General features: G+C 41.0%; 1 protein-coding gene across 4 annotated transcripts in view; it reads right to left on the minus strand.

Moving 5' to 3' along the window:
- FIP1L1 (factor interacting with PAPOLA and CPSF1) overlaps positions 1-22467 on the minus strand; it is a 38229-nt gene that overhangs the window by 9104 nt on the left and 6658 nt on the right. The window contains exons 6-15 of one of the 4 annotated variants that reach the window (XM_083755734.1): positions 21636-21743; positions 20917-21047; positions 20558-20626; positions 17543-17652; positions 16111-16218; positions 12707-12800; positions 11450-11606; positions 7581-7607; positions 7137-7191; positions 3933-3988 (exon numbers count right to left, since the gene is read on the minus strand). In XM_083755734.1, the coding sequence (XP_083611860.1) occupies positions 3933-3988; positions 7137-7191; positions 7581-7607; positions 11450-11606; positions 12707-12800; positions 16111-16218; positions 17543-17652; positions 20558-20626; positions 20917-21047; positions 21636-21743 (915 nt within the window). The remainder of the gene's footprint in view (positions 1-3932; positions 3989-7136; positions 7192-7580; positions 7608-11449; positions 11607-12706; positions 12801-16110; positions 16219-17542; positions 17653-20557; positions 20627-20916; positions 21048-21635; positions 21744-22467) is intronic. The other 3 variants (XM_083755736.1, XM_083755735.1, XM_083755737.1) reach the window with 3 other exon arrangements.

A 22467-nucleotide genomic window follows, 5' to 3' on the forward strand; every position in this document is an offset into this window, starting at 1 on the left:
CCGATGATCTTACTTCCAAAGAGTAGCATGGTCCCGAGGCATCCAGGCCACACGCAATGGTGGCTTCTCTCCCCTTGGCCAGTTCCCTGCTCCAGCAACCTCACCCTCCTCAAGCTCAGGGTGCTTAGGATGCAAATATTAGGCTGCCACCTTCAAACTACTAATTCTAGCATAGCCCCAGCAACATCCCTCCCATTCCTCCCCACTAACGTTAAGAGGGTTAGGGAGACAATAACTAAGCCCCTGCTTAGTTAGGAAATAGAGCAAAGTGCCTGCTTGCATCTCCTCTCGGAAACAGGAATGCCTGAACATCAGGAATTCATAACTCCCAGACTCCTTTCCTCACACCAGTTAATTGGGAGTGCAGCCTCACTCATTAATACATTATTAGTCTTTGCTGTTGCTGAATGGTGGTGATGCCGATGCATAAATCTTTCAAGTGCTCCATCTAATGACTCTCAGGAGGAGCGCTGCAGAGGTTAACAACTGCTGAACTTAGGGGTGGGAAACAAGAGTAGGATTCTGAAGTGAATTGTATTCAAGGGTTCCATTTGTAGCATGCAAAGGTGCAGGGGAAGGTGGATATAAAAATTTTCGAAGAAAATGGAACAGAAGAAAATGGTGGAAGAAAAAGAATTACTGAAATACAATTTCCAGCATCATCACCTATAATCTACAGCAGAACAATTTGTATTTTTGTAATTTTCTTGCACCACAGAAATGTTATTTTTGATCACAGAAAGGAAAAACATTTTATGATTTGCTTTTGTTTTTAATTTGGGGGGTGGTGGAAGAGAAGAAAGAAGACAACTAGAATTTCAAGAAATAGGTGGACTTTACAGCGAATTCCCCCAACTTCCAATACTGTCATGGATGTAGCATTCATCAACCACACGTTTTCTGTATGAGACAAGGGTTAAGATCTACCTTTGAGAGAGGAATCAGCAGTTTCTTTTCTCTTTTTCTGCTTTTATTTAGGTTAGTTTTTTTATTGTATTGTACGATGATAAAGCCTTAATAAAATCTTATTAAAAAACTGGCATCAATCAATAGAAGTGTGGTGCAGATCTTAGTCCTAAATCTCATTAAATCTGACTCATCAACCATTTAAAAACTAATTACACTTGGCAAAACCAACAGCAATATAAAGAGATCAAAACGATGAACTTTTTGTAGAAGAATGGAGACCTTTTCGGACTATTTGGAAAACAAATGAAATCACGGGCAAGATTCAAGACAGGAGTAGCAGAAGAAAAGAAAATGACAAAGTTATTGTATTAGAGGGATACTGGTAACAGACAATAATTTGATATATAGAGAGTTGGAATAAAAACACTGTGGAGGTGTGGGTGGGGAGTCAATACATGAAATAATGTAGCTATTTATTCTGAAGTAAATTTACAAAAATTTGGAAATTCAATAAAAAAATATATTGGGGGAAAAATAATTGCACTTGGTTCAGTTCTGCGAGACATACAAAAATATAGTCAAGGAAGAAAGAATATAAACTATTTTTTAAAGAAACTTAAAAAAAAAATAGAGTAGAGGCTTTCAGTGCTCTGAAGTACCTGAAACTTGTGTAACTTCTTAGGCTTTATGACTGCTTCTATTTTTAACTGAAGTTCCTTTCTGTTTCTTGCAAGAAGAGATACTAGATGAGATAAATGCAAGATTTGGGGGCTAGTGTGCCAAGCCACAGGATGAGAAGGGGGTGGTGAGGAAACCAGGCAGCAACAGAGGGACAAAGAGAAATGCAATAGTGATTCTACTATCTACGTCACAGACAGGTCAACATGAGGAATAATGGTTAGGATATCAGACAGAGGTGCTGACGTCTGCCAAACATTGGGGGGGGGGTCCCCGCTGCTTGAGCATGCGACATGCACGTGTGACATCACGCACGCCGCACACTGCAGTGAGCCCCTGAGAGACCCGCTGCTGCTGCGAGTTCCACTTCTGCCACGAGGCCTGGCACAGTGAGGACTTCCGCCATAGCTGCGAGACCCGCTGCCACAAGGCCCAACCTCTCAAGATTGGAAGGGGGCTCAACCCTATCCCAACAGACTTGGGGGGGGGGGGGTTGAAGACATCTCAGCCCTATGGAGTTGGCACCTATGATGTCAGACTAGGACCTGGGAGACCAGATGCAAATCCTCACTTGGCCATGGAGTTGTGCCTCTTGGCCTAATCTATTTCACAGGGTTGTTATGGGGATTAAACAAGCAGAAGGAGAACCGTGTAGGCAACTTTCAGCTCCAACAAATCTATTCAGTTTAAGACTCACATGTAAGAAGGCTACAAACACATTATCACCGAGTTCTTGCCTGTGGTTATTTGTCAAGAGAAAACATGTTTGATGAATCCTAGTTGGTCCTTTATAGCTTACAGAAATAATCGTCAAAAACATCAAAGGGCTGCCAGAAGTGTATATGAAAAAAGGTAGATGAGCAAAGGCAGGATGAAATTCTATACTCTTACCTGTGAAGATGCCCAACTGAACTCAGTGGGGCTTACTTCTGTGTAGACATGAATAGGACTGTGCTGCAGGAAGAGCGGTATTCTCACAGATCAGGCCCAAGAACTAAACTTCCTTCCCTTTCTCATCTAAATCTGCAGCATCTCTGTGAGAATTAAAGATGGTATTCCCATCTAAACTAAAATATGCAGAATGAAATATGGAATAAAGTGCTTCCAGTATTAGTTGTACTTTGGGGATTCTTACATATTCCATGCCAAAAAAATGATAGTGTTGTTTACAATGTATAATTCTGATAATTTTGAAGTGCCCCTCTTTGTACCTAGTTCCCAAAAGAGCATAATGTGGAAGACAGTTTCACATCCATGCTGTTTCAAACACCATCCTACCCATGCAAAACTTGTGGTCAACACATCTGAATCAGTGCTCAGAATGTGATGTTTGATGCCAGTTTTAAGATCTGTTATGTTTTCTTCATGAGTGCTTGGGGATAATTTCTGTAGATGTCCTATTTTGAAGCGACACATTCTCCCAGTCAGCTTCCTCCAAAAGCGCTTGCACAGAAAAGAAACCCAGCCCTTATGTGTGCTTCACATTACACTTAAGAATTCATAATATATGTTGTTTGAGGATAGAGGCACCAAGTGTGAGACCTCCTCCGAAATGTGGAAGACAGAGAAGGCAGTTTCAATACTTTCACATGAGCTCAGATTAATAAAGGCATCTGCTTTCCATTAAAGAAGTCATTCTGAGCATCATCTGTTTTTTGTTACCTGAAGCAAAATTCTGGTTTGTTCATTCATACCCACACACTCCTCCCATTTTACTGGAGCTTCATTCTTGCTGCTTGGTCACTACAAATTCACTGTACTTTTAATCTGACCCATGAAGATGCGGAAGAAAGAGGGGGAGAGGGAGAGAGACCGGGCACTACTTCTATAACTTAACAGTACACAAATCTCTAATTAATACTGCTATCAAAACCTGCACTTAAGCCAAATGTCTGCACACTGAACATTATTGCCTGTCAATTTCTAAAAGGAAAATAAACAGAAGGTTGAAAAATGGTTGGTGAAATATTTTTCTTCTTCTTTGTAATAACTACAAAGAGTAAATACCTGACTAAAAACAAGGGAGAGGAACCAAACACAGCAGATGGCATTTGTTTATGTGTGCAAAGGAGAATATATGTCATACACCATGCTTACCAACTTCACACGCTTACCAGAAACTGAGCACCATTTTTTCCAAAGAATTAAAAACTATTATACAGGAAGCTTGTTTGCATCAATGCATCCTGAACGAGAGGAAGAGGTTACATATAAAAATAAAGGTTAGAAGCGTCTCAAAGAGTAGGCTGTGCACCAAGCTGCTAACCTGCTAACTCAACATAGGTTGAACATAAAAGTGTAGCCACCTGGTCAGCCCATTTTCAAGCAGTTTTGAAGACACTTACCACCGCCATATGGAAATGCCCGAGCTGAGCGGCTATCATAGCCAGAGGAATGTCCACTGTTGAAAGAGAAGCACACAATAAATTCATCTTACCATTTAAAATAGCCAGTTCTGGTTGCTGAAGCTGATAGGGTATGATACTTGTCATACCAGGGATGTAATCATTCATGTGATACTTTAAAAGTCAGTGTGCAATAGCCTCTCTGTTGTCAGTGAAGTGATTTTTAACATTACAGTGGTACCTCTGGTTACGTACTTAATTCATTCCGGAGGTCCGTTCTTAACCTGAAACCATTCTTAACCTGAAGCGTGCTTTCACTAATGGGGCCTCCCACTGCTGCCGCACCGCCGGCGCGTGACTTCCGTTCTCATCCTGGGGCAAAGTTCTCAACCCGAGGTACTACTTCCGGATTAGTGGAGTCTATAACCCAAAGTATTGTAACCGGAAACATTTGTAACCCGAGGTACCACTGTATCTGATTTGTTACCTTTGATCCTAAACCTCCACTATCTTGCCGGATGTCTTTGGCAGAAGAAAAGGCTGAGGGGTAAACCCTACACAAATCCGGAGTGGCGATGTCTGGATGGCACCTTGTACGCCTCCTTCCACCAACACCTGCAGCCAAGCTGGTGCCAAATGTACTGCTCTGCTTTCCTTTGGACTGCATGAGTGAGGCCAAGAGAGGGGTCCTGTCGTCTGGGCAGCCCAGGACCTCCATTCACACTGCCCAGGCTTCCGCCACAGGGATGTCATTTCAGTGCTGCTAACGCAGTGGTATGACTGGTGCTAACGCAGTGGTATGACTGGTCTACTGTCTCTTGAGAGAGACAGGTGCCAACAATATGCTGGTCTTTGACACTTGATATATATTTTTCGGCCCACCGTATTTTTGTGAGTGGAAATTATTTTTTATGTTGTATTTTAAAGTACTATAACCCACCCTGAGACTTCAGGGTAAAGGTTGGGTAATAAAATCATCACCATCATGTCATATCTGCCAAAGTAATTTGGAGTGACTGTAGCTTTTGCCTCTCGCTCTACACATATTGTACTTTCAGCTCTGGTGCGATGACAGAAGACAATCTGGCCAACTGGACCAACCAACCCTGCATGCCCCACATGGGCATAAGATTCCTGCCTTGCAGGTGGTTAGACTACATGACCCTCATGGTCCCTTCCAACTCAGTTCTATGATTCTATGCCACTGGAACGAGTGTTTATTGTGCAGCTCAGCAGTGGCTATAATCATGTTAGATCTGCACAGGCAGAACATTACACAGATTGATGTGGCCAGGAATCTATCCTGCCCCTCAAACAATCAAATGTGGCAAATTCATTCACACATTTATTTTATTCACTACAACAAGGGACAGGGTGAATGAAGGTCCCAGTTGGACAGTCTGCCATATAAAATCATTATTCATGAGACTGCTATTCATCATACACACTAACAGCCAACTCAGATGATAAATGTTGACAGAAATGGAGCCAAAATTGGGCCACTGAGAAACAAGAGAGCTATATCAGTATGCTTGGAGCAAAAAGTACAAATTTGGGTTTTTTTTAAAAAAAATTAGGAGGCAGCCCCCTTCCATGGCCCAATGATGTGTGACCATGTTCAGTAGCCATGAAATAATAAATGCTTAATCTGTTGGGGGAGCAGGGACACCTATGGAAGAAAGGAGAAGTGGGATGCCTTATTTGAGCTCCTTATAGCTTACATTACAGGTGGTGAACCCCCAAGCTCACCATACATTCCCCACCAGCTCAATTTCCAGGTGGCAATAGCACTGGGGGCGCAGAGTTATGTGGGGATGGAGTTGTTTGTGTCCTCATCACAGTGCTGGGCTGAGGATGCAAACTGCCCCACTCATCAGATGACTGTCCTGAAAAGAGGGCAAGTAAAACCCCTTCTCAGATGATCTGCATGAATCACCTGAGGAGAGGTGTGTATGTATGCCCGTCTAGTGTGTTTTCTGTGTGCTGTATGTTTGGGGAATAGTAGTCACCTCCACCCCCAGCATGCATGCAATGGAAATTGGGCCAAGGGTGGATCTAGCTCTGGTTTACAGCATCCTGGAGAACAGCATGGCTAGAAGACATGGATGCTGAACAGCAGCACTCCTGCTGGGAAGTAAAAATATACTTGCATCCTATTTAACATCACATTCTCCAAGTTTCAGCTGAATGGGGAAAATAGCAGCTGAAATAAGTAAAATACTAAGGCTAAAAAAGATATGTATGGTTTAATTTACTTTCTATTATATGTTTTATTACTCCCCATATATCTTGAATTAATTATATTTACCTCATCTATCATACTTAGATGAGTGCTATTTTTCTTCTTGAAAACAGTTTAATATTTTATAAAATACTTTTGGACTGTGGTTTTAGAAACGAAATAATGAAAACCTTAAGCAATGTTTATCAGCCTCTTAGGTTTATGGAGAACTTCATTCAACTAGAAGTGTAAGGAAGAACAAAATCATTCTTTGTAAGAAAAACGTATGCTGGAAATGTGGCAATCAGGAAGCAGGGCAGGAGAAAAGGACTCGACAGAGGGACTAAATTCTACAGGCGATTGTACATAAGGCAATGAAAGTTCAGACTCTGTAGGGAAGAGTGCCCAAAGGAGCAAGAAAAACCATCTTAAGCAAAATGATGAGTGCTTAATCTAACTGAAAGGACAACCTGAAAATCTCCTGGAGCCTTCAAAATAACTCAGATGGGAGGATTATTTTTTTTCTGTCTATTGGAAGAGGGTCTAGAGACCTTCCAGAAAAAATACTAAATGCAAGAGCAGTTACAGAGATAGCTAGTCACTATTTTCCCTAGCGCTTCCACCAATCCAATAAGCAATCATTTCACTAAAAATTAAACAAAACAAAGCATCAAAAAAAATTTGCTGGCTGATAATATATACCACAGCTCTCCTTGCTAATGCTTACCCTCTCTGCTTTTGCCTCCTTACAAGTTTAGCTCAAGGTCAAGTAAGGAGAAGTAGCCCTGGACCTGCAATGTTTCTGCACCTGTAACAGACTCAATAGATCTTCTCCTCCTCACCCACTGCCATCAGAGGCTGTTGGCATGAGCACATCAAGAGCCATGCCCAGCTGTTCTCTAAACCTGAAGCAATAACCACACCTTGCTTGGCATGCAGGGAAAACGTGCTTAGTTGAGATCATTCTACAAACCGAAATTTACCTTTCTATGGTCGGTATTAGGGAAGGTGGTGGTCCTCCAGGTGGGGGAGGGAAGCCTGAAATATTTGAGAAACAAAGAAGTTGCCTTAGCTTATCACTGCTAATTAATGCCTGAAAAACCCAGTACATGCAAGCTGTGTATATATATTAAGATAACTCTGTATAACAGTGAAAAGGAATGACATGCCCAAAGTTAAACAATTATTTTCTTACATCATATCCTTGCAATCTTATACTTAGCATAATTATTCTATTCCATTTATTTTATCCAATTCTTCAATTATATATATTTACCTGGCAATTAAAAACTATTTCTGAATTTTAGCTATTTTCTCCAAAGAAATCAAAGTACATTTTTTTTTTTTAAAGGGAAGTGGCAGATTGTCCCCCTATACCAAAATTGCATTCACATTATGTTTCATACTACTAAAACAGATAAATATACCTGGCGGTGGCACAGTTATTGGTATACCTAAAAACAAAAAAAATGCACCCAGTCATTTCAGTAATGAGTTTATTCTGATTCCCACATTACCAGAACAGGTATCATGGCACTCATGCCAACAACGTATTAAAAAGCTAGTAAGAGTTGATAGCAATTTCAGCTACTGCCACTCCATATTGGGCTTTGATCCAAGGTTGAATTAGTGGGCAGCTGCACCAGCGGCAGGATTTGGGCCAAATGCAAGGTGACATTAGTGGCTTTAAGTTCATAAATATGGGGAGCAGGGAGGCTTCACAGCATACACCTTGACACATGTGCCAAACAAGGTTCCATGGTGTGGGGTCACTGCTTAAAACTCTCTGAAAGTAACACACCCATATTAATTAACTTAAAGCTGCTGCTTCCCTAAATTAACAGATTGCTCTGAAGATTCCGTATTTATCACGACTTCATCGTCCAGGCAACACTGAGTAAACACAAGGAAACTTCATTAACAATCTTATAAAGATTTTCCACTGAATTCCAGGTTCATAGCATCTGGAATATAAAAGTGTTATTATCAACACTAAGCACGTTCTATAAATCTAACCCTACAAATTAATGCAGTTATGTATGCAACAATAATCAGTTTAAAGAACACCTGTAAGGAAGTACTCCTTTTGCTGTACATACGTATTGATATGCATGCACAAGTCAATGCAAAAACCCACCTGTGCCTTTATATCCTCAATGTTAACAGACAAGACAGCAGATTCAAAATGTAAAATGACAGGTTAATGTTAACTGGGCCATACTGTCATCAAAAATGCACTGACTTTATGGCATTAATAGAATAACTTCCACGTTTCTAACACAGACACATGACATATTTTACCAACAAGCATATTTAGCTGCTTTTCCAAAGCATTGTAGGAAAGTCTACAGAATGGGCAATTTTAAAAATTCCTAATTCCTGAAAATCTTAGCCCAGACATTATTACTGCAATTGTTAGTTGAGAGTCCTTTCCAGTAGCAGCTATTCAACTTTCTAGTGTTATATTTTCAAACAGTGATGGTTCTTTTTGTCTCAAAGGTATTTGCATCATGAGTGGCTAAGTGAACACAGTACAAGAGACCAAACTTCAAAGTGAGATCCTTTTTCAAAGGATCTTCTGAAGGATGTTTTATATTTGAATGCTTAAATGTTCTGGCCAGTAGTTCCAAGCTAATATTAGGTAACAAGAAACTAACAAGAAACTTTTCCCTTTTTAAACCAATGAGGAAGGGGCAGGTTCTATTTTGGTAGGAGCTTTGAAGACAGAATGCTGGCAGAAGCAAAATTAAAATAAGCCTGGAGAAGCCAAAGCCACTACTTATAAGTTATTTTCAAATGGGCTGAAAATACAGGAGATAGCAAACAAAATCTTCTGGCTGGGCTCATCTCATCAACCTGTCTGAATGTTACCAGTCCTCTGTTGCTTTCACCAAAGGGCTCAACTAAAGTCACAACACATGCAGATTTATTTTAACTTTGAACTTCAACAGATGAAAGCTTCTTCTTTAATATTGCCTCTTACTTGTAGGTGGGACTAGAAGTTCACCCCCAAGGCTTAGGGCTAATATTATTCTTTACATTCCTATTTGAAGGCAACACATCTCCTATTTCTCCAACCAACCACATATGCAAGTGCTATGCTACAGAATTACTGTACTTTAAATGTTGCTCCTTTTTTGTTCAAATGTTTCCAGCAAAACCACATGGCAAGCTGTATACCAACTGCACAATTATGTTGTTCAAGAGCAGGGATCAGCAACCTAAGGCCCATGGGCCACAAGAGGCCCATGGAGGTCGTTAAACTGGCCCACGAGCCACCCCCAAACTGAACCGCCCACTCGGTGAGACCTCACGCGCTGCGCTAAACCGGCAAAGTGTGACGACTCACTTCCACGGCACCAGAAATCGCATCTGCGCATGCACAGACGCCAGAAATCGTGTCTGCGCAGACACAGACACTTGAAAACGCGGGTGTGCGCGATCTGGCACACGGAGGGATCTCCACTGTAGTGAACCGGCCCAGGCGAGGTAAACCTTGCCGACCCCTGTTCAAGAGCACCAAGGCTGCAATCCTAAACATACATACTACAATATAAGTCCCATGCTCGTGACTGCACTGTAAATTTTCATGGCCTTTTTGTACTACACATTAGCAATGCATTACCTGGGCTGTGTATAAAAACGATTTTAGCTTTTCCTCTTTCCCACTTTGTTTAGCCCATATGAATTTAAGCACACAGTAAAGAATGCAATTTGCCACAAACATGCCAAATCTGAAAGGGGCCAGGAAGAGAGAGCAAAAGTCTTAGAAAAGGGACATCATCCGGAGAATGGAAAGTAGGGCCGAAAATCCCTTTAATGTTTATAGGGTTGGAGAGAAACATGGAAAAGAACATAGGCAAAAAGGGAAAGCAGTTTGGTATGGACTGCTTTTGAAGACTAGCCCACCTCAGGCATCCACTTCCTACCATGCTAGGCAGCAGTTAAGGTTACTGAAATAAGAGTCACAGACAGTGGTTTGGGCATTACTGCCAGAAGCCTCTGTGCAACTTTCCAGCCAGCTTCATGCCAACTGCTGCATTAGAAAAGGAAGTAGAGGCTTGTATGCATTGTCCAATGCTTCCGGGTAATCCAGAAGCAAACTGTGTTTGTCCAAAACTACATTCATGACTCCCCTCCTTCCCTTGATGGAATGAAATTGGTTGGAAAGTCATGCAGCTGCTGTGCAGAGATGTGAAATCCCAGAAAAACACAAACAGAAAATGAAGGAAAGCCCTATACGAATCATAGGAGGGTAGGAATTAACTTGATTTTGTGTAAGTGCATTTCCAACAGAAACGTTTGCATCAATGGAATTATGTCTTTAGCGCTATGCTGAATTCCACCCATGGTGTCTGTACTGAGCCATAGATGTTCAATGTAGGAGTTCCTTTTGTTTCTTGATGGATAGAAATCAAGCACTATGTACTACAGTAGAATCTCGGTTTTTGAAACTAATCAGTTCCAGACCATTCGACTTCCGAAATGTTCGAAAACCAAAAACTTAAAGTGGAAGTCTAAATAAAATAGGGAAACTCAAAACGGAAGCTGCGTGAACACGTTCAACAACCAAGGTTCCACTGTAACTCCAAATAACAATTGTTTACCATAATGCTGATGCAATTTTCAACTCGTTTCCCCACTATTTACAAATATATTGGGTTACAAAATATTTGTAATTATGTTTTGAATAAAAACAGTATATGTCATAAAACAGCTTAAGATTTAATGTAAGCGAAATGATTCATAATGCATTTCATTTTCACAGGTGACCGAATAGCATTTAGGTTTGCAGTTGGCCTATGCAAAGGTTTAAAAATCAGCGGAAACTTTACATCTCAATTGCTTCACTTTAATTTAAAGCAGTGATGGGAGCATGGCCAGCATTTCTACCGCCCTGCTCCTTCACCAGCTGGCATCCTTCCTTTGATCCAATTCTGCCTGGAGGCCACAAGTCACCAGCCCTTACATGAAGCAAATTGTAGTTGAATGCAACGTCAGTGAAGTAAGAGGATCTTCACCCGTGGAGAAGAAAATGCAAATAATGAAGAAAAATGCCTTCGAAGGAAAGATGAGGAAAAGATGTGAAAAACCCTTCATAAGAAAGGACCATGTGAAGCCAAGGTAACTCTTGGAAGTTGTCAAGCAAATTGCAAATCTTTTACTGGCCAGAAAAACATCAAATCCCAATTATAGATAAATATATAAAACACACCCTGACAACAACTTTAGCTATCTAAATAGAAACACTGCTAATTGTGGTTTTTCCCCCCCTTTCTGCATCTTTTTTTTTTACCTGGAGGAGGAATCAGAGGGGGAGCAGTACTGACAGATGGAGGTGGCGGAAGAAAAGGAGGCGGTGGAAGATGGGTGGGAGGAGCTCCTGGAGGAAAAAACGGAGGGGGCTTGGTAAAACTGTTGTCCACGTCGGCACTGGGGCGTTCAGAAAGAACCTACAAAACCAAACCAACATTACAATTTTCTTTTGAAAAGGGGGGGATACATATTTTCCCCTAATTTACAGATTAAGTAAAGTTTTTTTCTGAAACGAAGAAACGTGCATTTGCCTTCCAACAGAAACAGGAGAAATTTCCCAGTGAATACTCTGAAGATTAAAAGGATAATACAGGTCGTTGCTGGAATATCCTATGCATTTTGATCTCCCACTCTCTAACAAACACTTCTAAATGTATGCTCACTTGAAATGAGAAGATACAAGGTGAAACTTTGACAACACACGAGTGTGAGCATGCCTGGGCCCAAACAATACCCTCAATTCTATGTTGCATTAGCGGTAAAGCATGCTGATGACTATAACACCCTAAGAGCACTCATTGCATAAAAAGGTAAAGGGACCACTGACCATTAGGTCCAGTCGTGACCGACTCTGGGGTTGCGGCGCACATCTCGCTTTATTGGCTGAGGGAGCCGACGAACAGCTTCCAGGTCATGTGGCCAGCATGAGTAAGCCACTTCTGGCGAACCAGAGAAGCACATGGAAATGCTGTTTACCTTCCTGCCGGAGTGGTACCTATTTATCTACTTGCACTTTGAGGTGCTTTTGAACTGCTAGGTTGGCAGCAGGGACTGAGCAACGGGAGCGCACCCCGTCGCGGGGATTGTAACCAATGCAGTACTAAGAATTGTCTTGTCAGTGCAAAGTTTTCCACTAGAACAATAGGATTCTCCCCCTTCTTTCCAGTGCATACCCCACACCCTTCCGAAATCTGTTCCTTAGTGTTGGGGGAACTCCAAGAACAGATTTAGTGGATGTGTGGGGGAGGGGGGAGAAGATGTCCCATTGCACAAGTGTAAATCCTTACACTGATGGGATGGTTACATTGGATACAAGCCACTGGGTTCTTTCAAGCTGCAATTCTCTCCAATTTCTTGACAAGTGGCTTAATCAAATATATGCTTTCTTTTTGCTCACTCCTTTTGCATATCAAATATTATATGTATCACATGTTCAGTTCTTTAAACTGAAGCTAAGGTGAAAGCAAAATCAGTCTTGTTGTACCCAATACGCATATGTAAGAGGGAAAAAGGAAACCTGTATGTTGCTGTTTTCATTTGCACGCCGCCTTCCTTCTACTCGGCTTATCGTGATCGTCTGTCCAATCACATCTATTGTACCAGAAAGCCTTCTGAAAATAAATATAAAAGGGAACTGTTACACTGACACACAGGACCAGAGCAAGACCTGCGGGAACGCATTTCAAGACTTTCAAACTCCTTGTGTATACATTTCAAAAGGCTATTACTCAACAAGGATAATCAGCTGGGGTTTTTTTCTGCTTCTTTGTTTATTAAAGGCAGCAAGATCATCTCAATAGTTGATGTGTCATCCCCCAAGAAGAAACATACTGTACTTCTGTTTAAATATAAAATTCTATAACAGCAGTATGACTGAGAATTAGCAATATGAAGAGGAAATAAAAAGGTAAAGGTACCCCTGACCATTAGGTCCAGTCGTGGACGACTCTGGGGTTGCGGCGCTCATCTCACTTTACTGGCCGAGGTAGCCGGCGTACAGCTTCCAGGTCATGTGGCCAGCATGACTAAGCCACTTCTGGCGAACCAGAGAAGCACATGGAAATGCTGTTTACCTTCCCGCTGGAGCGGTACCTATTTATCTACTTGTACTTTGACGTGCTTTCGAACTGCTAGGTGGGCAGGAGCTGGGACTGAGCAACTGGAGCTGTGGTTTAGACCATAAGAGGCATCTATTCAAACCTAGCATATACTTGCTTTTCTATTGAAGAAAAAAACCTTGAAATTACAGGTGGAGGTAATAGAAGCTCAAGTTTCAGAAGATTACTTAAAATAAAAGATTTCATGACTAAGAAGGTACTGATGAACTATTCACGCTGTGCATCACATATATTAAAGCAAGGCACCTATCCAACAACTGAAACTCTGGTAGTCAACTAGTAGTATACAACTTGTGAGAGCCAGGTTCTCCATCAACAAGTGGAATACATGTTGTTACTGCTCTCTGCACCTCCTGCATTCAGGCTGAAAGCTGGATCTCCCCAACAAGGCAGATTCAGCTTTGGAGTCATATGTTGTTGACCTCTACTGTACTCTCAATCCTTAGATAGGCAATAATATTGGCTAGGAATTATAGTTCTTTGCCCTAAGAAGAGAAGATCAATTCTTGAACAGGCAGTGATGCCTCAACTATAAATCCTTCTGACAGGCATGTTTCCAAATCTTCTGTAACGTGCACCCCAAAGGGAAGCAGACCTCAACTTTTTTCTGTTCGTGGTTTCTAGACAAAGTATTACCATTCATATCCTACTGAAGTAAATGGCAAGACTCCCATAGATTTTAAGGTTGCATCTCATCCAAACAAAGCGAGTTAACGTCAAACCAGAGTATTCCCTCTCCAAGTATGACACAAAGCCAGCATACAAAAGCTAGCTCTCAAGAGTTACTCTTACCTCCCAATATTCATGTGGCTGAGAGGACAGTCAAAATTTGTGGCCGAGCTCAGAAGGGGGTTGAAAATGTGGATAGCTTATTGTAACACGCCATTTGCATAATCTCTTTTAAACTGTTTTTAATATTGTATTTTACATTGTTGAGACCTGTCCTGGGACCTTGTGGTGAACGGCAAGCAATAAATCTTCTATCATCATCATCATTTCCAGATTAACTTTTAAGGGAAGGGAACACCCCAGCTTTCCCCTTTAAGAATTGACATTTTTCTATCCCTGCACAGTGCCTGTAGCTACAGAAGTGAAATAGTCCGGCAACAACAGTCAACAACTTTAATATTGTTAAAACAAAACACAGCTAAGTCAAACATTAACTACCAGATGATAAATATATGGATGAATGAATTCTACACTAGTTACAAAGGAGCCAAAATTTACAAACAGCTGATGAGAACATAACCTAAGAAAAGCCTCGAAATCTTCAACAGTAATTCAAGGGAACACGAAGCAGGCAAACTAAAAGCAGAAGACAAACACAACCTTTTAGGGTGTTAAATCTTTAATAGTGTAACCTGCTCTGAAAAAACAGAAAATAATGGTTAGGAGAAAGATGAAGCTGCATTGATCATTAGCAATAGGAAGAGGGTAGCAGCAAGCATACAGAGGCAGACTATACACCAGAAAATTAGGGCCCCTAATCTGTACTTAAAAGGCTTCAACATTCAAACATAATATGAACTACACTGACACGGGTCCACAATTTCACTCAGCATGATCAGTATTCTACCATCCTCTGGCAAGCACAGTGACGTCCAACCTTCCTTTCAACCTTGGAGTTGGGGAAAAGTTTGGACAATAAGGTAAAAGACAACAAATTGTGTCCAAAACCAGCAGACAACAATATTTCTACAAGCCTATTTTGTGCTGCGACTGTAGTGAATCCAACAGAGCCCTAAGTATCTCAGAAGCACTGTTTAACTGTGATGATGATCCCTGCCTCACCACCGAACCCCAGCTTCAAGAGGTCTGGGGCAAAGGGATTGTCCTGGAAATCACTTAAAGTTTCAGAGTTATAGTGGAAGGTCAGTGCCAAGATCCTGCTCCTTGAAGAAGTGATCAAGCCAAGCAAAGTTTGTGGACCCTTGAATGAGTACAAATCAGAAACCACTAAAAATACTGGTTTAAAATTTTATACTTAGGAACTAGGTGGGAAAACAAAGTTAATACAGGGTCTGCAACATGTAGATTAAATAGCCAAACAAATCAAAACACAAAATATCAGTGCCTGAAGACTGACAGAAATGACACATACACTTCATCTAGCTGGAGGCAATGAGCAAGTAATCAACAACCTTTTTGGAGAGAAGTAGAACTATATACCTACTATTGTGGCAACTGTCACAAAAGCTGTTATTGTTAAAAGTGCTGGAAGTTAAGGGTTGGGAGGTTCATCCTGTCTGCAAAGAATTACTTTGTAATTTCACAAACTGATTCTCTAAAAGTATGGTGCTACGGTGTTCAATGAAGGGATGCGAGGCCACCAGCTATCTAAAGGTATGAGTCTGGCAAGTACTGGATAGGTGTCCTCCTTGCGTTCCACAATGGAAAGACAGGGATACACAGGCACACACAGTTTACAAACTAGTTTGTATTCTGTTTGTTAGCAGCATATGAAGCCTGCTATTCTGATGTGAAGCTTGCCCTATTTCTGCTTTCCTGTTACCAAATGATTATTATATTGAGAAGAACAAAACCTACCTGGTTTTGATAGTATTAATCCCCAAATATCACTGCACTCTAAGATTTAGCACTTTTGCTCTATGTAAGAAGTGTGGCTATTATTACCCACTACATTTATACTTTGGAATTAAGGGTAGGGGTTTGTGCTGCAAAATCTGGGCATACACTAAAGTCCAGAATACTATTCTACAGCAGCCTTGCCTAAACACATGCAACCAATGAGTAAAATTAACATTGTAATTCAAAAAGGACCATGTCCCTTTTAACTTCTTACCTTAGTTCCGGCGATTCAGCCCTCCCATATCGGTCCTGCCACTTCCCAACACCTGAACTTGTTTTTCTGGCTGCAGTGCTCGGCTGTGACTGAGAAGAGGCGCTGTTTCTGGTGAGATAAATTTTCTAGGTCTTTCTTTTCCTCAGGCATTACCCCACTTTCAATGAACCCCCAATTGGCCTTTCCACATAGGAGACATATTGTTGTCCCTTATTTATGGAAGAGAAGAGCAGAAACAAAACCTCCTCAATCTATCCCTTTTTGACCCCTTTCCTTCTCTGCGTAAGGTGATCTGAGAAGCCCCATGTCCCAGACTTAATTATCCAGGTCTCTACTGGGGACTCTGATCTGGCTTTCCATTGATGAGGCACAGCCGTTAATGCTGCTATCAAGAAAAAGAACACTAAGTTATTGTGTTTAACCCCTGACTTTGTGTCACTTTCCAGCGATAATAGGGCTAATGGTGGGTCAGGTGTATGTTCCTGGCCCGTGCCCAAACGAGGAAGCTATTAAGCAAAGGAAACAGGCAAGTACAGGGTTCATTCATGGAACGCCAAACCATGGTTAGGTTTTAATATTCGAACCAACCCTTCGCCCAGTTTGGATATCATGATAAGCCAGAGTTTATCACCAATTGGCATGAGCCAAAGCTAGCCTTTGACGCACACAGCTAGTGCAGTCAAGGAAGAAATTTCTATATTTTATTAATCATGACTGAATAATGTTCATTCATCCTTTGATAGATCGATTAACAAAATCCCTAAGCATTACACACAGATTTACAATCATAAATCACAAGCAAAAAGTCAGTACATAGTATCAAAACACAGTAGAATAGAGTAAAACATTAAGCAAAACATTAAAATAGAAATACCACCTGTGGGTTACTACAGTGCTTTCAAGAAAATATATAGCAAGCCTTGTTCAAACCCTAAACTGGTTAATCTTAACTACTGTTTGTTGAAACAAAACCGTTTCACAAACTATGGTCTGAATTTGGCTTATTTTGAACAAGCTATACTTAAGGCATTGTGTAGGTGAGCATGCTGCTGATAAGATACAATTAATGGGGAAATGAAACAAAAGCTTCCAGTCTAGTCCTTGTGGAGGAAGGACAAGGAAAGCAGCTTGCTCCTGTCAGTGATTTCATCATGTAGTCCAGCTCATTATCTGTACTTACCTAGCACAGATGCTTTAAACAGGGACTTAAAAATCCACATTCTTACTACTGATCATGCTAAAATATAATTAAATCCCTTTAACTTTTCATGGTAAAATTCCACACACTTCAAATACATCTAGGATTGCAAACTAAAATATGAAAAAAGGTTAAGATTTGAGACAAGGATAGCAAACTTTTATTTAGTTTAAGAGAATGGTAACAACTAGAAGGTATTTTCTCTCTATGGCAGTTTGAAAATATCCAACTGACCTGTTTGATGGGATGCCTGTCTTGAATAAGGGAGGGGGAGAAGTAAACTCAGTTTTGGTTGGTGGAAGTGGCATTTCTTTCTCCATGTTTCCAGTTCTTCCCTGCTGCACCTTCAGAATAAAGTATCTTCATTAGCACTGTCTAATGTATTGGGGGTGGGGTGGGGAGAGGAAGCATCTTTAAGTCAAGCACTTAAGTCAAGATGCTTAAGTACAGGGCTGAAGAACAAAACTCTTAAGGAATTATGGCTGCTCATCTTAGCAGATCTTGCACAGGAAAATTATGGCCTGGATTCAAAGACTGTTGCAACTAGTTCCATGTACCCAAAAGAGCCTGTGTCGCCCACACAAGCCTGTGATAAACCTTCTTTCAATCTGGAGGAGTTTCAAAAATAGTTTGTGCTACAGCATGAAGATCAGATAAATCACAAGAGAACAAGTGAGAAATAAAAAAAAAATCCACTGGACATGTTTGATGAATGAGCATAAAGTGACTCTCTGAATGCCAAAAATGTTTGTATTATTTTGCTGCAGCCTACATAAGATTTTCTGTAAAGCATACTTCTTCAATGTGGGAGAGGGACAGAAACTGAAAATTATAGTATGGTGAACTTTTGAAAAGTTTGAACATCTAGGTTTCTACCAGAACAAAAGCAAAACAAACTCATATGGTGTCCACCGTGGAAAAGCAGTTCTTCATGGCATCTGGAGCAAAAAGCAAAACACAGATGCCACAGTAATTGTAGTCTCATTAAATGTGATCATCTCCTTTCAGATAATCATGCCAATCTTCAACATCAGAAAGGAACAAGGCTACAGAACGATTGTGTCACTATAAATTTAAGAATTCCAAGCCATTGAACAAGGACTGTAATAATCTAGACTAGTCTTCATGCAGACTGTCCTGCACATGAACTGTGTCATTAAAAAAATGCCTCCCATTTGCTAAGAAAATTCTTCTTCAAGTAAACAAAACTTAACATACAAATTAAGCAGAGACAGGAATCAAAACCCTTTCTTTTTACAATAGAGCAGGGTGCTCTTAGCTACTTGCTTGAGGCAACAAATAATTACTGCTATATATGTGGCAATAATGTATCCCTTTATTTAGGCAAAGAGAACATTGTGGTGTTGTACAGCTAATTATGACTGTATAAATTGCCAAAGAGCAGGCCAGGTTGGGTAAACCACATCCATTTTCACAGCTCCATGCTCAGAAAAGTCACCAACATACCACTCCAATGCAATCAAGTAGTCTCAGAGAGCAGAGCCAACTGGACTGTTAAAACTCTCCAATCTGGGCATCCGTACTATCACCAAAAGGCTAATGTATTCCCCAAAGATCTCCCCCTATTTGAAGGCAGCAAAGCACAACTAGCCTTCAAATTCTCACCAGATGTTAGTGAAAAGCACCACTAGACCACAGAATTTTAAACCAGGAGCATTCAAAGTCTGATATTGCAGTGCAGTAGTCGGAGCTCTGAGTTTGAATGTGGGAACCCAAAGTTCAAATCCAGATTTAAATATTAAGTTTGCAAAGTGGCCGTGAAAGTCACTACCTCTTAGAATTGTTGCTAGGCTTAATGCCACCCTGAGGTCCTTTAAAGGATACAATAAAAAATAAGAGACAAACCAACTAGGAAAGAGCAAACTTCAAATGATTAGTATTACATCAGCCTTGTCTAGATTAGACATCAATTAGGTCTGCTGTACCCAGAATTGGAATACTGAACGCTAATAAAGAATGGAAATCTTGGCTGGTGAATCCAATCCAGAATATCTACTCAAATTTACCTGCAGGCATATAGTATGCACGTTGATCAGGCATTCTTATTTATATAGTAAAACTAATATTAGACAACTGTGCATAAAAAGCGATTGGTAACTGGTTGCCCTTGGGCTGAAACCTCCTCCACCTGGCCCCTATTGGCCCAACCTAAATGAAAGTGTTTTAAAGAAAGGGAATTGTATAGTTCCAACTTTCACTTTAAGAAACAAAGAGCTTGCATGAGCTTACACATTCTATTCAACTGTACTCACATATGCATTCTGGAAAAACAAAGCACCCCCATCAATCTTGAAGCCATTTTTCCAAAAAACATATTGGTTCCTTGGCACCAGGAACCTACTCATCATCTCACACCATGTCTTTCCTTAATATAAAGTTTTTACACTCAGGTGTCCACAAACGCAGTTGCCAATGGAGACCTCCTACCATTTATCCAGCACGAAGCAAGGCTCCTCTCCTCCCCCAAGTTCTCCACACAGCACAGAGATCTCAAGAGGACAGAAAACTCACACACTTCATGCAGGAAAGAGATAAACACCGCATTGCCTGTGAGTCCTTCTACATGAATGTATGGCAGGGGAAAGGCAAAATCCCATGTCTAGGTTCTAACTTCAGAATCAGTCAATGTTCTTGCTGCTTCCCAGTATCTTTTAAGGCTAATAAAACTGTTCCCTCCCTGGAGCTATCCATGCACATCAGAGTGAAAGGGTCAGTGACAGCTGTCTGCCAACACCAGCCAAAATAAATGTTCCTCTATCCTTACTGCCAGCTTTATAGTTATCTATGAGGGAGTAAATTGCTCTCCCCCCAATAATACAGAAGTGGATCATTCCTGATATCAGTAAGAGAGAGGGGGGGGCACAAGAGAAGCCATCCATTCAATTGGTTCTGATCATTCTCCAGCATGTTTTCTCACTGGAATACTGCACAGAAAATAAAAACACATTAAACATCGACACTGCCATAAACTAGAAACTCATCTGACTAAAGGGATGCAGCATACAAGGAATTAAGGAACTGCCATAGCAATCATTAGTACATTAGGCCATCAAGTCACAGGCTTGCAGCAGCAAAGGTAAATTACAGGGTTCTACATGCAGCACATCTGGAGTATACATCAAAACACTTGGGGAAAACAGCTACGCCCACTTGTGCTTAGATTCAGACCTTGGAAATGGTATGGCAAACAGTGATTAGAGTGACTAAGGAAAGTTTACCAACATTCACCTTAAAAAGATTGTATGTGCCATCTGGAATCTCTGCCCCTGGCGTTACTTCCATAGCAATGTCTTCGGCCTAAGTTAAATAACACATTGCCCATTAAAACACCACATTATGGACTGATGGGCTACAATACAACTAACAACAGGTTACAAGCTAGTTGTAGCTTGGTGGTTCCACACTATCAACACAAAGGCCAACAAAGAAATGGAGCAAAACTTCTGGGTGACAGGAAGAGGAAAGAAGGTAGGTATGTACTTTGAACCACACAAAGACTTCTAACACTCACTGCGGATACAGTGCTATTCCAACTTCAGAAGGAAAAGCATTTCCATAATTTGGTAATCAGAGAGTCTATTCATTACCGTAATTTTATTTGTCGTTGAGGTAACAGGTAAAATTTCAAGTCCCATTCGTATTCTCTTTTGTTTTTCACAGTATGCTTTCCAGGTGTCTTCATTAAACCCATAATTGAAATAATCTGAGAGATCAGCACCTGAAGAGGGATAAAACACAAACAGTCTAAAAGTTACAACTCAACTGGCAGAGAGGAAGGGAAATAACCCAGTCCTCCACTAAGCTGTTGGTTTTTAAATGAAACATATCTGAAAACCATTCTAAAAGGGGGTGTTTTCTACTCCCCCCTGCAGCACGTATTAGCTACCAGCAGTGACAATTAATTAACTGCAGTACAAGGGAGAGGGCACTTGACCAAATGGTACATAATCTAGCAAAGAACAACTGCAGCAAAGCAGAAAACTCCAAGCAGATGCTCAAGAGACACCTATGCAGTTAAGAGGACTGCTCTGTGGATACGATGATTTAAAAGATGCACAGGCATATTCTTCTACATGAAAATTCATTTATTTAAGTAAGGGTTTATTCCACATTGATTTAAGAAATTAACAACACAACTTCTTATTCATTAATTGTGTTCATTGGGTTCTGAGCAATAGTGATCACCCTACTTTCTAGTTGACTAATGGCTTAAGTTCTAATTTGCTACATCGAAAACCCACATTTTTATACAATCTCACTGACAAGCTTCTACAGTGATAAAAATTCAAACAGCAAAATTTGTTACCTGGCTTTCTCCAAGGTTTATCCTCAAAGGAATCCAAATCAACTTCTAATAGTGGAACACCATTAATACTTCCTGGTGCATCCAGATCAACTCCTTTCACTTTTGCCCCTACAAAGAAGTGTCAAAATATTATCGTAAAAGCCATCACACTATTAACAATTCTACATCCAGAATTAAAGCATACAGTGGTGCCTCGCAAGACGAAATTAATTCGTTCCGCAAGTCTTTTCGTCTTGTGAGTTTTTTGTCTTGCGAAGCACGGTTTCCCATAGGAATGCATTAAAAATCAGTTAATGTGTTCCTATGGAAACCGCCTTCAGACCAGGTCCGGGGACAGTCTGTCCCCCGACCTCTTCTGAAGGCTGGCGGGGGGCGAAAGTCTTTGCTTCCCCCCGCCTGCCTTCCCGGGAGAGCGGAGAAACGCAGCAAAAGTCTTTGCTCCCCCCCGCCTGCCTTCAAAAGCCGTCCGGGGGCTTTTAAATCGCCCCAGGACAGTCCCGGGGCGATTTAAAAGCCCCCGGGAAGGCAGGCAGGGGGGACAAAGCATTTAAAAGAGGTCCCCGGAGATGTCCCTATGGGCTTTCTTCTTGCAAAGCAAGCCCATAGGGAAATTCGTTTTGCGAAGCGCCTCCAAAACGGAAAACCCTTTCGTCTAGCGGGTTTTTCGTCTTGCGAGGCGTTCGTCTTGCGGGGCACCACTGTATCTGTGTTTATAAGCCTGACAAATAATTGAAAACAATGAAATAACTACAGATACAGGGGGAAGAAAGACATTCAATAGGTACCCTGGGAACCTACCTAATATTGTTGAGAAAAAAATTCTTGCAATGAT

This window comes from Podarcis gaigeae (genome assembly GCF_964106915.1).
Source record: "Podarcis gaigeae genome assembly, chromosome: 9".
NCBI classification, from domain to species: domain Eukaryota; kingdom Metazoa; phylum Chordata; class Lepidosauria; order Squamata; family Lacertidae; genus Podarcis; species Podarcis gaigeae.